Source organism: Phoenix dactylifera, chromosome 3 (assembly GCF_009389715.1).
Source record: "Phoenix dactylifera cultivar Barhee BC4 chromosome 3, palm_55x_up_171113_PBpolish2nd_filt_p, whole genome shotgun sequence".
Lineage (NCBI taxonomy): Eukaryota > Viridiplantae > Streptophyta > Magnoliopsida > Arecales > Arecaceae > Phoenix > Phoenix dactylifera.
The window spans coordinates 3,442,159-3,456,142 of record NC_052394.1 but is presented as its reverse complement, the minus strand read 5'-3'; the positions used below and the strand labels follow the sequence as shown (position 1 = coordinate 3,456,142).

At 36.8% G+C, this 13,984-nt stretch overlaps 1 protein-coding gene across 8 annotated transcripts in view; it reads left to right on the top strand.

Annotated features, from left to right (window-relative positions):
• The first annotated feature begins 343 nt into the window (after positions 1–343).
• LOC103711105 (anaphase-promoting complex subunit 1) overlaps positions 344–13,984 on the top strand; it is a 45,064-nt gene continuing 31,423 nt past the window's right edge. For 7 of the 8 annotated variants that reach the window (XR_005510926.1, XR_005510927.1, XR_005510925.1 and 4 more), the window contains exons 1-12: positions 347–760; positions 2,332–2,395; positions 3,080–3,164; positions 3,405–3,676; positions 5,310–5,415; positions 5,494–5,654; positions 7,119–7,306; positions 7,391–7,460; positions 8,688–8,858; positions 10,130–10,611; positions 12,203–12,662; positions 12,880–13,212. Coding sequence is in view for 3 of the 8 variants with exons in the window: in XM_039124306.1 (XP_038980234.1) it covers positions 522–760; positions 2,332–2,395; positions 3,080–3,164; positions 3,405–3,676; positions 5,310–5,415; positions 5,494–5,654; positions 7,119–7,306; positions 7,391–7,460; positions 8,688–8,858; positions 10,130–10,611; positions 12,203–12,662; positions 12,880–13,212 (2,631 nt within the window). In the remaining 5 variants the exon portion in view is untranslated. Of the gene's footprint in view, positions 761–2,331; positions 2,396–3,079; positions 3,165–3,404; positions 3,677–5,309; positions 5,416–5,493; positions 5,655–7,118; positions 7,307–7,390; positions 7,461–8,687; positions 8,859–10,129; positions 10,612–12,202; positions 12,663–12,879; positions 13,213–13,984 lie in introns of all 8 variants that reach the window. The other variant, XM_039124307.1, reaches the window with a different exon arrangement.

Genomic DNA, 13,984 nt, shown 5'->3' with positions numbered 1-13,984 from the left:
GAAAGTGCTTTTTGGCCCTCCAAAAGCTTCCCAAACAGGGTCAAAGTATTCAGATGCTACAATTTCAGAGGTGCACGCGCAAAATATACAACACAGATAATTTAACGCTAAAAGGATCTAAATTTAGAAAAAAAACCATCATGACTTCTTTGAGCATTTTTGTGCAACCATTCTTATTTGTTTTTGTTTTTGTTTTTGTTTTTGTTTTCGATGCAATTCACGTAGACGGTGTGGTTGTCATACAGATCACCGTTCTAATATGCCACGTGGCCATGATTAGTTTTTGTTTTTCTCGCTACCGCATGTTATATAACTCTCCTATAAAAGCAACAAACGAGTGCGCCAGTTCCGAAATCCGGCTCGCGGGCGCAGGGATGGTCCGGAATCGTTCCCTTTGTTAGGGTTTTGTTTCCGTATCGTCTCGCCGTCTCACTCATCACTTTTAAGCTTCCCAGAGGGCGGGAGAACCAAGCCACCTCAATTCTTCCCCCCCTCCCTCCTTTCTCTCACTCGCTCCGGCGATGCCGTCCATCGGAGTCCGGCACCTTACGGTGCTGGGGGAATTCAAGCCCTTTGGCCTGATCGCCGAGGTGCTGGACGGGAAGCCATCCGAGAACGCGCCGGAGAAGTACGACTACTTCCTGTTCGACCCGGATGTCGCTCGCGAGAGGGACGACCCACTCGCCGCCGATCTCGATTTTTCCACCTCCTCTACCTCCGCCGACCGCAGCGATCACGAGCTCTTCATCCGTGGAAACCGGTAATCCGTCCTCCCTTTCTCCTTTTTCAAGAATCTTGATTTCTAGTGTTCTTTCCGTGTTCTTTTTAAAGATTTCTTTGTTGTTTCCAAGACATCTAGCTTCTAGGGTCCTTTCCCGTTCTTTTTGAAAAATTCTTTCTTGATCGTTAGTGCACGCTTACTTCCTGACCGGTGAGTGGAAGTTTAATGTGTCCAAATCTTTCCATTTTTGGATATAGGAAAGAAAGAGAAGAGATGGAAAACATCAAGAGCAGGAAACTGCTTGTAATTTATTTCAAGAAACTTGTTTTTTCGGAAATCCTCTTCATTTCTGTTTTCAGATTCTTTCTTGATCGATTTTGCACGCGTACTAATGCTGAGTAGAAGTTAATTTTTTATGCATCTTTACTGCATCAATTTTTTTTGGATTTTTGGACTTTCTTGAAGAGGAGATGGACAAGAAAATGTGGAAATCATTATAAACAAATCACTTATTTTTATCTGGTGCTTGGTTATGTGAAAAAGACTAAACATGATTGCTGAAGGGACACAGGAGGAGGAGGAAGGGGGTTCGGCAGTGAGCCAAAGTGTTTAAAGAAAAGCTAGAAAAAGAGATCTAAGGCTTGATTTTTAGGTTCTCTCTCATTGTCTCATCAGAGATTAAGGATGTCCCATTCTCTTTGTATCGTCTTCTTTCCAAGAACCTGATTAAGATTTTTTTTGCTTTTTCTTTTATCTGTTTTCTTTGTTAATTTGTACTCTACCCCCACAACTTTTGGGTTTTTATATTCTCCTCCAAATGGAGGACTGAAGCAAACACATCATCCCCGTAGATTTAAGTCATTGCTAATGGTGGAGACAAGAACCTGGGAGCCTGATACCTGGACTTATTTACATGACTACCTATTTGGCAAACGGTAGTGATAGGAGGCAAGGGGGTGGGTTGGCTTGGCTGGTTAGTGGAGCAACGTGTCAAAGAAGGGGAAGGAAAATGAATCATCTCTGTGCAGTATGAAGCAGCAAGGGATCCAGATGGCTTGTTCAAGCAGTGATGTTATTCTAAGCAGTCATTGTCAGCAAGTTTTGGTGATCGTAAAACCATTGTTTTTACCCATAGGAGAGAGTGGTGGACCATAATGGTGGTGTGTTTGCTGGTGACGAATGCACTTTTATGCCTTTTATTTTGTTCAAGCCATTCATCAATTTCTTCTCTGATATGCTAATCTGCTCTCACCTTTTAGTTCAGCATAGTCATCCCTATGTCATGGGAATTTTGGGTTGCTAGAAATATTGTGACCAATTTTTCGGTTTTTGATAGGTTTTAGAATGAGCATTTTAATAAGAGTGTAAGTTTATATAAATAGGAGAGTAGCAAAGCTTTTGCTCTGTTTTTTCTAATTTTGGATTCATGCTTTCTGGTTTTCATGATAGTTTCTCTCTTTTAAGCAGAGTAGTGGATGATGCCACAGCATTTTGTTAATACTATGTTACATAGTTGGGTGGCTTGTCTTGCTATTTTTTCTATAAACATTGTGGCCTTAAATTTATTTCATATTGTTGTTGACGTTATAATTCATGTTGTTTTCTGATAGGATAATATGGAGCACAGGTTCCAGAGTTCACAAAAGATACACCTCTCCTAATACAATCCTCATGGTATTTTTACTTGCCATTTGCAATGCTTGCATAACCAAGTTTTTCTATAATGTGGAATAACTAGGCTTATATATTTGGATATATCTGCCCCTTAGGTGACTTTGCTGAGAGTTAGATAATGGAAAGTTCAATTAATATGTGCTCTTGCATAGGTTAATAAGAATACTGAATGAGATTTATCTTTTTTCTTGGTACAGAAGTAGAAAAATACATATTGATTTAATGAATTTGAAGGCAGCAATATTGGGTGCTTGCTTTGTTGCTTTTTTTGCAGGTTAATTGCATTGCTTTGCTTTGAAAACTAACAAGTAAGACTGGTGTCAATGATAGAACAACTCTCTTCTCTCTCTCCCTCTCTATCTCTCTGTCTCTCTCTCTCTCTCTAACTTTGGGTGTTCGCGTGTGTGTGTTTTTCTTGTCACTTTGTAGTTTTTTCTTTTGACATTGCCATGGAATCACAACTTCAAAGTCTTATTAAGCCACTCACATTTGGTTTGCTACTTCTACTTCTCAGGATGATCTTGCTTCCATGTTGATTATAGTTTAAAAATAATTCCTTTGCATCCTTGCATGAATTTCTTATTTTACAGAGTCATGTTCTTTTAATTTAAATGGCTTTAACTGGTAAGATTGTCTTTTTTGCATATTTGATTATGCTTATGAATGCTTATATAATTCATGCAGGCTTGCTGGTGTCGCATGGATGCTATTTCAGATGCGCTTCTCTGTGTTCTACAAATTGACACTGTATCCATATACAGTGCATCAGGTGGGTTAGTTCTGGTAAAAACTTTTAAGCAAATTGCTTAAACAGCACTAAACAATTACTTTTTTATCTTTTTCTTCTGACTTCCACTAAACAGAATTGGTTGTCTGTTGATTTCTTACATTTATTATGTTCATTCCTGTCAAACACCTGAATGTTCATGTAGAAGCTATTTGACATAAAGCTGTTATGTATCCGTTGCTTACGCCTTTTGCAATTCCAATTTACCTTATGATATTGCAGGTGAGGTGGTTTGTATCCCTCTTCCATATGCTGTTGCATCGATATGGCCCCTTCCATCTGGTCTTCTGCTTCAGAAGTCAGCAGACGGGAATCGTCCAATATCATCTTCAAGCTCGCTGCTAAATGCGAGGGATTTATCTCGTCCATGCAAAGAATATGGGTTGAGCCACCATTCTACTCGTCAAATCTATTCTTTCGAGCCAGTTATTAAGGAAAGTGGGGCTATGTTGTCATCACACTTGATATTAAAACATCCAATGGAAGAACCTCAGGTGTGTATGACATTGGGTGCCCATGTCTATCTCCAGGCCTTTTGATTATGTAATAAAAAAATCAGCTTATATCAGTTATTCACCATTTACACTTTTCGTGATTTTCCACTACTTTTGGTCTTTATTATTTGCTTATTTTCCCCCTTAAAGTTTGGTTTCTGTTTGATCATCATTTATTTGTTTCAAGAGTACTAATATACACAATAGCATAATGGATACCTTAGGTTGCTTGTTCTTGTAGGAGATTTTGGTAATGGTACAAAAACCAGAGGGATATCAACCAAGAACCAAATGGGAAATTTATCACCTTTTATATTGTATGTTAGCAAAGTTGCTAGAGTTGCTTGAGTACAGACAAGTTGTTGTGGTAAGTGGACAGTAAATTGGACGGGTACCTTCATTTGAACCTAAAACCTTTTTACTTTATCCCTCCATTTGTTAAGTTTGTGATTTTGGCTTATGATTTGTGCTTCAAATATAAATTCAAATATGAGTGCCTAAAGTTGCAGCTGCGCTTTCCTGTTTAGTCTGATTCTAAATCTTGGAAAGTCATCAATATATCACTCCTATAGATTGCATGAGCTCTTCTTCTTCTTCTTCTCTTTTTGGGTACAGCATGAGCTCTTCTTTAACCAGCAATGGTGATTAGTAATTCAGCCAATTGGGTCTCCTAGGACTCTTTGACAGGTTCCTCTTGCTCAATCCTGTCTGGCTATGGAAAGTTTGATTGACAGCACTTGAACCAGTCAAGAGAAAGGCATCTTTGTCATCCTCACTGTCTTCCCTCTTGGAATAGATTTCTTTTTGTGCTCTCTGATGTCATTTGAACTTCTGTCTTGTCATAAATGGTGTAAGTCTTACATGCTAAAATCTTGAGCTTGGGATTGTGAGGTATGAGACTAACATTAGTTTTCTCTTGTTTATTTCCTTCACCACTAATCTATAATGATGATGGGGACATTTAGGAACAGCAGTTTTTCTTGTTGGTGGGGCATGATTTTTTAGGTGGTCAATGTAGTTTGTTATGTCTAGTGGATGACAAGAAAGCATTTCAAATATATGCACTGCTTCTATCTGAAGACTTTATTTGAATGCAGTAATGGACCTTCAAATTTATCATGTAAACAAACTGCTTTGATTTTCTTCTGTAAGGATGAGGTCATAGATTCAGATGATCTAACAATGAGCGCCTGCATAAATTTCATAATTTTCACTGTTATACATCAAATGACCTCCCCAATTGCACATTAGCATCTTTTGCTGCATAAATTACGTAACCAGAATATATATATATATATATATATATATATATTTATTTATTTATTTTCACTGGCGCTGGTCCAATAAATAGGTAGTACTGCTGCTTTCACTGGCCGACCTAGTAGCCAAGAAGGGGCTATGGATTTGCCAACTCCATCTTTTTGGTCTACTTTCAAGGATAGAATGTCGCCCTTTTATATATATATATATATATATATATATTAAATTTTACGAACTATGCTGTGCAGAATTCCAACCACTGTTCTATACTATCACCACAGATTTATTAAAAATGTGCTGCTTTTGTTGCATAATCAGATTCCCTGAGTTTGACATTGTGTGCTTATAGATAAGGGCACTTTAACTTTGGCAGGCAGCATATTTGGAAGAAAGGGGAAAATTGAGCATCATGAAAGATTTTGAGGAAAAGACTATCTGGACCAGTGATGTTATACCTTTGATGGCATCATATCATAAAGGTTGTTACTTTATATGTTTAATTCCAGTAGGTGCTATTATTTTTATTACATTATATAGTGTAATACTTTCTTCTGCAGGCAAGTTGCAACATTCAGTTTGGTTCGTAGATATTGCAACTAATCCTGGAACAGTCAATGCTAGCTCTTCCATGAATGCAGTTCCTTCAGAGCTGTTTACACAAGAGTACTCTCTTCAGAGGATATGGCAGGGGAAATGTTCACAATCTGCTGCTAGTAAGGTGGTCATTTTTGCTTGATTGCAAGTATTTATTTATTTTGTAAGTAAATAATCTCCTGACGATGGGAGTTTGAATAATCATTTCATACTTTATATCCGTTCTGTTAGAAATGCTGTATAATGCTCTTGACTTTATTAGTGGTTATGTGCTGCATGCAAATGGCAGGTGAATTTTATTATTTCATGTCATTGTATATCACTGTATAAGTCACATTCTTCTCTGATCTATGGAAACAAAAAACCGTTAACATATTCTTTGGTTTTTATTGCTTATATAGTGACTGTACTTAACTAAATATTTTAAGATCTTGTGTCTTTGAATGTGGATTCTGGTGTTAAATTGATTTAAATTAAAGAGTAATAGCTTTCATTTTGTAGGACTTTGATTGGTATTTCTTGCTATTGAGTGAATCAAGCAGTGTGGATGTTTTTCTGATCATTATCTAATTGTAAATGTATCTTGACACAATCAATTTTATGATGAGATTTGTTCAATGTCTAATCTGTTAAATAATGAAACCTCATGTTTTGTGATGGGATTTTACATGTGGTTATTGTGCTTATATTGTGTACTCTGACCAACACTTAGCCTCTGTAAGCTCTTAGACACCAACCATCTGTTTTCTCATGGTATGATGCTCATTATCATGATCATGAGTGCTTTAGCTCAATGTTTATATCTAGTATCTTCTCATGCCATTTTATTTTTACTGTCACCTGGTGCTTGACTAAATGACTTCATTGGACATGCCATTCACGATATTAATGACATAGTATGAATTACATGGCGATTAAAATTATTTGACCAGAGTTCTGTTCATCTTTTGTGATGCCTAAATTAGAATTGCAGGCCCAAGTTCTTAATACCAAGTGACTAAAGTGAGTATACTCTACCTTAGTATTGTGTGGTGGAATGAGTGTACATTCCCTTAGTAAAGTTTGACATGTGGTTTTCTTCCTCCCTCAATTTTCGTTTTTGGTTTTTCTCTCAGTTTGCTTCTTTAGATTGATATTTGTGCTTGATAGTTAAATGAAATTTCCTTTATAAAAGCTTGCCTTCTTCCCTCTTTATCTAGAATTTTTTCAAGTTTATTGGAATTATGGAGGGTGTCTCCCTTATTGCATGAGCTTGAACAAGTACTCAATAAAGCAGTCTTCCTACACACTAATCAGCATTTTCAATTTCCTTTCAGTTCCTCTTTTCACTAAAGTAACTTTGTATAGAAATGGAGCACTATTCAGACTTCAGAGGGTTTTGTTTTAGCTTGATAGCTGTTCATATTCATTTGGCCTTTATTCCCTTTGTTCACAGCTTGCTCTGCCTTTATTCCCTAGGTGATAATCAAACCATCTTGTTTGTGTTATGCTTGTGGTAAAATATGGGTTAGTTGGAGCTTTCATCTCAATTGGCCTGAGTTTCTTATCTCATCGTTTGTGTTAAATTTCTGCTGACATGCTTGATCAGGTGTTTTTGGCAACTGATATTGATGGAGTGCATATCATTTGTTTTTTACTCCTTGAGCAAAAGACACTGCTTGCCATAAGGCTTCAAATAGATGAGGGTAGTGATGAAACTCTTGTTTATATTAAACCTCATCTGAGTTGGAGTATCCCTGCAATTGCTGCTGCACCGGTGATTGTGACACGCCCAAGGTGGTTGAGACTTCATATGTTTGCCTTTAGGCTGCTAGTGCTAACTATATGAATCACATCATTATTCTTGTTGTCTCATTGCAGAGTTAAAGTTGGACTTTTATCATTCACCGACATTGTCGTGCTGGATTCAGAAAACTATCTTCTTCTATACGTAAGGTTCACTTTTTGTGGCCGATTTTGTTAAATTCATCAGGATTATTGTAATACGTGTTTAGATTATCATCCTTTAAATGCACTTTATATCCATATGTCTGACCAGTTTCCACATTCTGACGCTATTTAATGATAAACATATGATGCACAAGTAAATTTAATTATTTATTTTATAGATTGCTTAGTAGTGTCATAGATTTTTGTTACATGCTCTTATCTAATTTATAACTAAAGAAGCATGAGTGGTTGACAATTGTAATTTTTCCATATTCTTGTAATTCTTAGGGGCTTATCGTTCACCTTATTCAAGTTCTGAAACTTAGACAAGCATCATGACATGGTGTTTTGAAGAAGTTTCTTTGTGCTTACATGGAAATAACAGAACAGAGGCAGAATAATTAAATAATTTGTTAAGAAAGGTAATCCATTGATGATCCTTCAGTTGATGAACATCAGGGTGTGCCTTACTTGTTGGCCAAATTGTGACTCTTGATTATATAACTCTTAGCATTAATTGTTGTTTTCCAACTGATCTGAACAACTGGATAATCTTATCAATCTTTTCTCAGGTTTTATCTTTAGCATTCACCTGAATTGCCCTAGTCCTCAGTCCATTAATTGAGATGCCCTGATGCAACAACGCGTGAGAATTTGAAACAGAATGTTGCTAGGTCAACTCGAAATCATAAAGAGGTCTTTTCGCCCTAGATAGAAGCAAGAAAAGACGCTCGCCATAAGATAAGGAGGTCAACTCCAATCTGATATACAATCCAGTTCCCCAAACCTTTTTTTTAAAATATAGATTTGCTACAAACCTTTTTTTAAAATATCTATGGACAACCATGATATTTTGTCTCATCATACTCTCATATAAAAAGTGTAGATATATACCTTACTACTTTTCTTATTTGATGCCACATGGTTGTATATCTTTGCTAGTTCTATAGTTCTAGTTTGTTCTTGAAATTCATGGGTTGAGTTACTAATTGAAATTTATCGCCATTGTAAGTTCCATTCTACTCATGGTTCACAACCATTTCTGTATTTTCCTCCTTTCTCTTGTTGGTTGCACTCTAAATGTTCAAAATCCTTCTGTATTACCTGGGAAATGTTTTTATTTTAGAAGTTTTATGATTTTTTGGTTCTTTTATTTAAAGTATATGATAATCCATGTATTCATTGTTCAAAGTAAATGCCTTGTGTTTTTGTTTTATGAAAATTGCAGTCAGGAAGAGAGTGCCTGTGCAGATATTTATTACCTAATGGTTTGGGGAAGGGTCCTCTTTCACATCATGAGAAGTCTTCGGGGATAGAAGACATGTGCTTTGACTTGAAGATTACAGGTGTAGAGGATGCTGTTGAAGGGAGGATAAATGTAATTACCAGTAATGGCCAGGTAGCATTTTGTTTGATGCTTATCCACGAGATGGACATTTTCAGATACAGATAAATGTATTCGACTATGTTATTTGTTGTCTCTTCTCTTTTTGATGAGCAAATATTTTGACACCATGGACTGAAAGTTGCTTAAGTGTATCTGAACTTTTGAGAAAGGATATTGAGATGGTTTTTAGGGCCACATCATGAATAATTGAGATCCTTATATTGGTCTCATTTCTGCATCTATTGAGACTTCTGAGAAGGTTGCATTTTTCCATGTTTGTGGTTAATATAGGTTGTTCACCCTCACCCCAACAACTGCAGTCTTGCATAATCACATATGGAAAGCACAATATAATTGCATATATGAGCATCAAATGTGATGCTATCTTATGCTACTTGCTAATGAGTTCTTCATTATCATTTGCAGTACGTGTTTTGAGATTATAATCTTCCTCAGATCTCTTCTCACATCTTTCATCTGAGTTTATTGATGCTGGCCTTACATGCGTATGCTGTCAAGGCTGTACCATGTCAGATAACTTTTACCATGTGAACTTTTATTATTGCACTTCCTAATTTTTTGCGTATGCTTATCCTCAATTCTTGTCTGTAGTTCAGCGCAAACACTTTTTTACGCTTGGTTGAACAAGTTTCATGAATGCGATGCTACATGTCAATAGGAATAGCAGTTCAATATCTATAATTACAATAGAATATGATGCTCTTGTGGTATTGAGTATGTTAAATGCAAATACCATGAGAAACATGCATTATACAATGTGATCCATGCAATTATTGTAGAAACTTGCATATGATACTTGTCTCTGTCAGTAACCTTCATAATATGAGTTTTTTGTTAGTTTATGGTCATAAAAATTCTCTTAAATCATATGTATCTTATGTAGGATTGTAAATTTATAATGTGCTTGGCCAAAGAAATACTCTCTTAAATCATTTATGTCTTTTACAGTGCCCCATTTTGTGCTGCATCATCTCTGTAAATTTCAGTTGTTGCGTTTACTGCTGCATTGTTGTCATGTCAGTTATGGTTTGGTTACTCTTTTGATATAAATTCCTTTACTGATTTAAAATATTAGAACCATATGGAATAAGTTAGGGTCCCCCCTTAATCTGAATCATCCAACTATTTTAAAATGTTAATTTATTTATGATTACGTGGAATCTGCAGTTTATAGATCTTGACACTGGAATCTTTTTTCCATGGTTTATATATATATATATTGTGCATGTTATTCTTGTTTCATTTATTTATTTTATTTGCAGATATTTAGATGTTTGTTACGTAGAAACCCTTCGTCAGCTCTGGCAGATGACTGCATCACTGCAATGGCCGAGGGGCTGCATTCTTCTGTTTATAGTCATTTTGCTTCGAGTCTCTGGGGCGATGATGATTCTGCTTACTTGTCTAATCCCCTTGTTGATTCAGAATGGGAGTCTTTTACTCGTGCAGTAATGAAGATTTGTACAAGATGTGGATGTCTACCTCCAAAACAACCCTCTAAATTACCTGATACAGCATGGGAGTTCTTAATTAACAGTAAATTTCACACATGCTATTCTAAAAAGGCTTCAGTCTCTGGCATTTCTCTCATGAGCGTAGCAAGTTTTGGAGGTGCTGATTACACAGCTGCCTACATACAGGATGAACAAAATCAGGTGTCATTTTATGCTCGGCTTCTAAGGGAAACTCTGGATTCCTTGCATGCCCTCTACGAGAATTTGAAGCTTGATAATTTGAGGAAACAGTAAGATCTAATATATGTTGTTTGATCAGTTAACTGTGTCTCTATATTTACCATAGTGGCAACATATTTAGTCCGTCCTGTATCTGTATGTTTTGTACCTACTTTGTTTAGCTCTTTTTGCAAAATCTTTATTTATTTATCTGCTGAAACATTATAGAAATTTGGTAAACTTCATGATAGGTTTGACTATTGGAGGATGGCCAATTTAAAAATTTATATCTAAGTGTTATGCCTCAACTCCTTGGGTCCTGTAGTTATGCTCGATTGTTAAGCATCTATTGTCAGCTTTCTTCATCGTCTGTGCTCCTTCCAGGTGTAGGTGGTTTTGAAGGGTTGTTTTCTGGTTGGATTAGCTTAATTCTCAAGTAATAAGGCAGTCTCCCTATCCTCTAGTTGTTCTTCAAGGTTTTGTGGGATGCCCTCCTCTTGCCTGAAAGTTTCTTGGCTAGGAATTTACAGAAGCTCGAGTAACATTAGATTGATAGCTGGCCATGGAAATGTCCTCTATTATTTCATACAGTAACTTATTCTGCTTCATAGCTTACCAAAATGTAGGCAATAAGCATGAATGTTTGTGGTGACAATAATGACTTGATCTGTACATCTTACGCTTCATTTTCTTATTTGTATGCCATAAGGAGTATGCTGATTTTATCAGTTTAGTTTCTGAAGCATGTTTTAATCTCAAAATTTGTCCCTTGTTTTACTCTGAGTGATTCAAAGTTAGGGCATGGAGAGCCATTATTAGATCACAGAGGGATATGCTTAGATTTGATGGTGAGCATTCCCCTACTTCACTTTTTTAGGGCTTGGCGAGCCATTATTAGATAACAAAGTGGTTATGATCAGATTTGATAGGGAACATTTCCCTACTCCACTTTCTTTTTGCTCAAATTTCTCTGTAAAGGAGTATTCTAACTTGGTTTGTTTGAAACTGATGAAATTAGTCAAGCAGAAGTTTGCCACTTCAGTGGCTAAAAATGGCCTGCTTTCCTGAATTCTAAGATCCCAGCTGATTGAAACGTACTAAAACTAAAATAAGCAGCCCCTCCTTTGGTTCCCAGCTTTTGCTGTCCTTGCTATGATTTTCTGTCTGTTATATCACATTTAATCACTGAAGTTAGTTTTTTAGTCTCCCTACATCAGAACAACCTAGCCATGTCTCATCTAGATGGTGTCCACTATGGTGTACAGTCGATACAGTTCTACTGGTAGATTGTGCAAGATTTTGCAACCTGTTGTGAGCCTCTTGACACCCCTCTTCATCTTGGTGCCAACATTCTTAGCTTGGGCCAGTTGGCTGATGAGGGAAGCTAAATTTATCTGTTAAGCTATGCATACTTCTACAGCCAGGTTGCATGCTAAATTCTCTGGACTAGACATCTACCATGATTGGTACTTGGCTGTTGCAGTGTCCATTGCCATCTGGCTTTAAATTGTGCAAATATTTGCTGTGGCAAAACTGAACTTTCTTTCATGTCCTTGGCCCATTTAAATGACTGTCATGCACTATCGCTTGCTGTAGACTCTCCGGATCCTAGAAGTTCTGGAACTCTCTCGAAAAATATTTACTTAATTGGTTCATATGCAGAGATGTGGAGCATCTTGTTGCTTTATTATGTAACATTGCTGCTGCTTTGGGTGAGGCTGGCTATGTAGACTACTATGTTCGTGACTTTCCACATGTCTTAATTGAAGTTCATTCCTTCCCTTCCAACACTGCTCCAAGAACTCCACCATGCCTTTTCAGATGGCTTAAAAATTGTCTGCAGCAAGGATGCTATTCTGCTAATTTAAGTGACCTTTCTCCTCTACTATATAAAGATAAAAGTTATGCAGTAAGCTGGGCCCGAAAAATAGTCTCCTTTTATAGTCTACTATTAGGTGCAGAAAGAAAAGGCAGGAAACTCTCAACTGGAGTATATTGTGATATTGCTAATGGATCAGCGAGGACGCCTGAAGAACTCACTATCTTGGCCATGGTTGGTGAAAGATTTGGATGCCAACAACTGGACTTACTGCCTCTTGGTGTATCTCTCCCCCTGCGTCATGTGAGTTGTCTCTTGCTCTTATTGCTTGTTATTTAATTTTGTTGGAAATGTCAACTGCTGTTTTGTCTCTTTTTCATCTGTCTTGCCATAGTTGAGTTGGTTGACAAATATGCTAGCAACTTGAGTACTTACATCTAGGTCCAATAAGCCCAATTTTTTTCCTCCTATTTTTGGTGTTGGAACTGAAGATGACATGTAAACTACTCTTTATGTCAAGGCACTGGATAATTGCCGAGAATCACCTCCAACTGACTGGCCTGCAGCTGCTTATGTGCTGGTTGGCCGTGAGGATTTAGCCATGGCATGCTTGGGAACCTTGAGCACAGATCATGAATCTCAGACCAGAGCAAATTTAATATCTATTTCTGTACCATACATGCTTCATTTGCAACCGGTGACTGTACCTTCATCAGTTTCTGAAGTCACAAGATTGGATGGTATGAAATCAGAGGACTCAGATTCTCCCTGTAAATCTGTTGAAGATGGTATGGAACACATCTTCAACTCAAGCACGCAATTGCGTTATGGCCGTGATCTGCGGTTAAATGAGGTTTTGTGCACCCTTGACTGCCTTCAATCACCTATTTTAACTGGCAAACAAAATGCCATCTCATTATTTGAATGCTGTATTAGTTCATATGCAGTATTAATAGAACATATACATACACACAGATATATGTATATGCATATACATTATATAGTTATACATGTATATATGTTTTTTTTTGTGGGGCTGCACTTCCAACTCCTTTTGCTTGAAACAAGTTTTAACTTGAATAAAATTTACTTTCATGAATTTTAGACCCCTCATGCCTAGTTTTAATAGAAGATATGCGCACATATATGTATATATATTTTCTTGGGCTGCACTTCCTGGTAAGGGAGGAGAAGCAACCCCTTTTGCTTGGAACAAGTTTAATTTGAAAATGATTTACTTTTATGGATTTTATATCACTCATGCCTACATATCTTTCAGCAAGCACTGTCGATCAATGCTATTTTCTATACACAGTGAGGCAGGTTGCTTATGAGAAATTTTTAGCTTACATGACCTATGTGAATTTTATTTGGTTTAAATGTTGTTCCTTGCGCCCTTAAGCTAGTGAAAACCTACCCTTTAATTGCATATTAAGATTAGTGACGTTGCAAGAGTTATGATTGTTTTGTTGAATATATAAGAGATAACCATGGATTGGTCAGTCCGTGATCAAAATCTATCTCCAATCAATTTTGATTCATATAATGGATTGTGCACTCTTTTTCAGAATATGAACTCCTTATGCTTTTGTCTGTAAGGCCCTCTTTTTTGGACTGCCTCATCT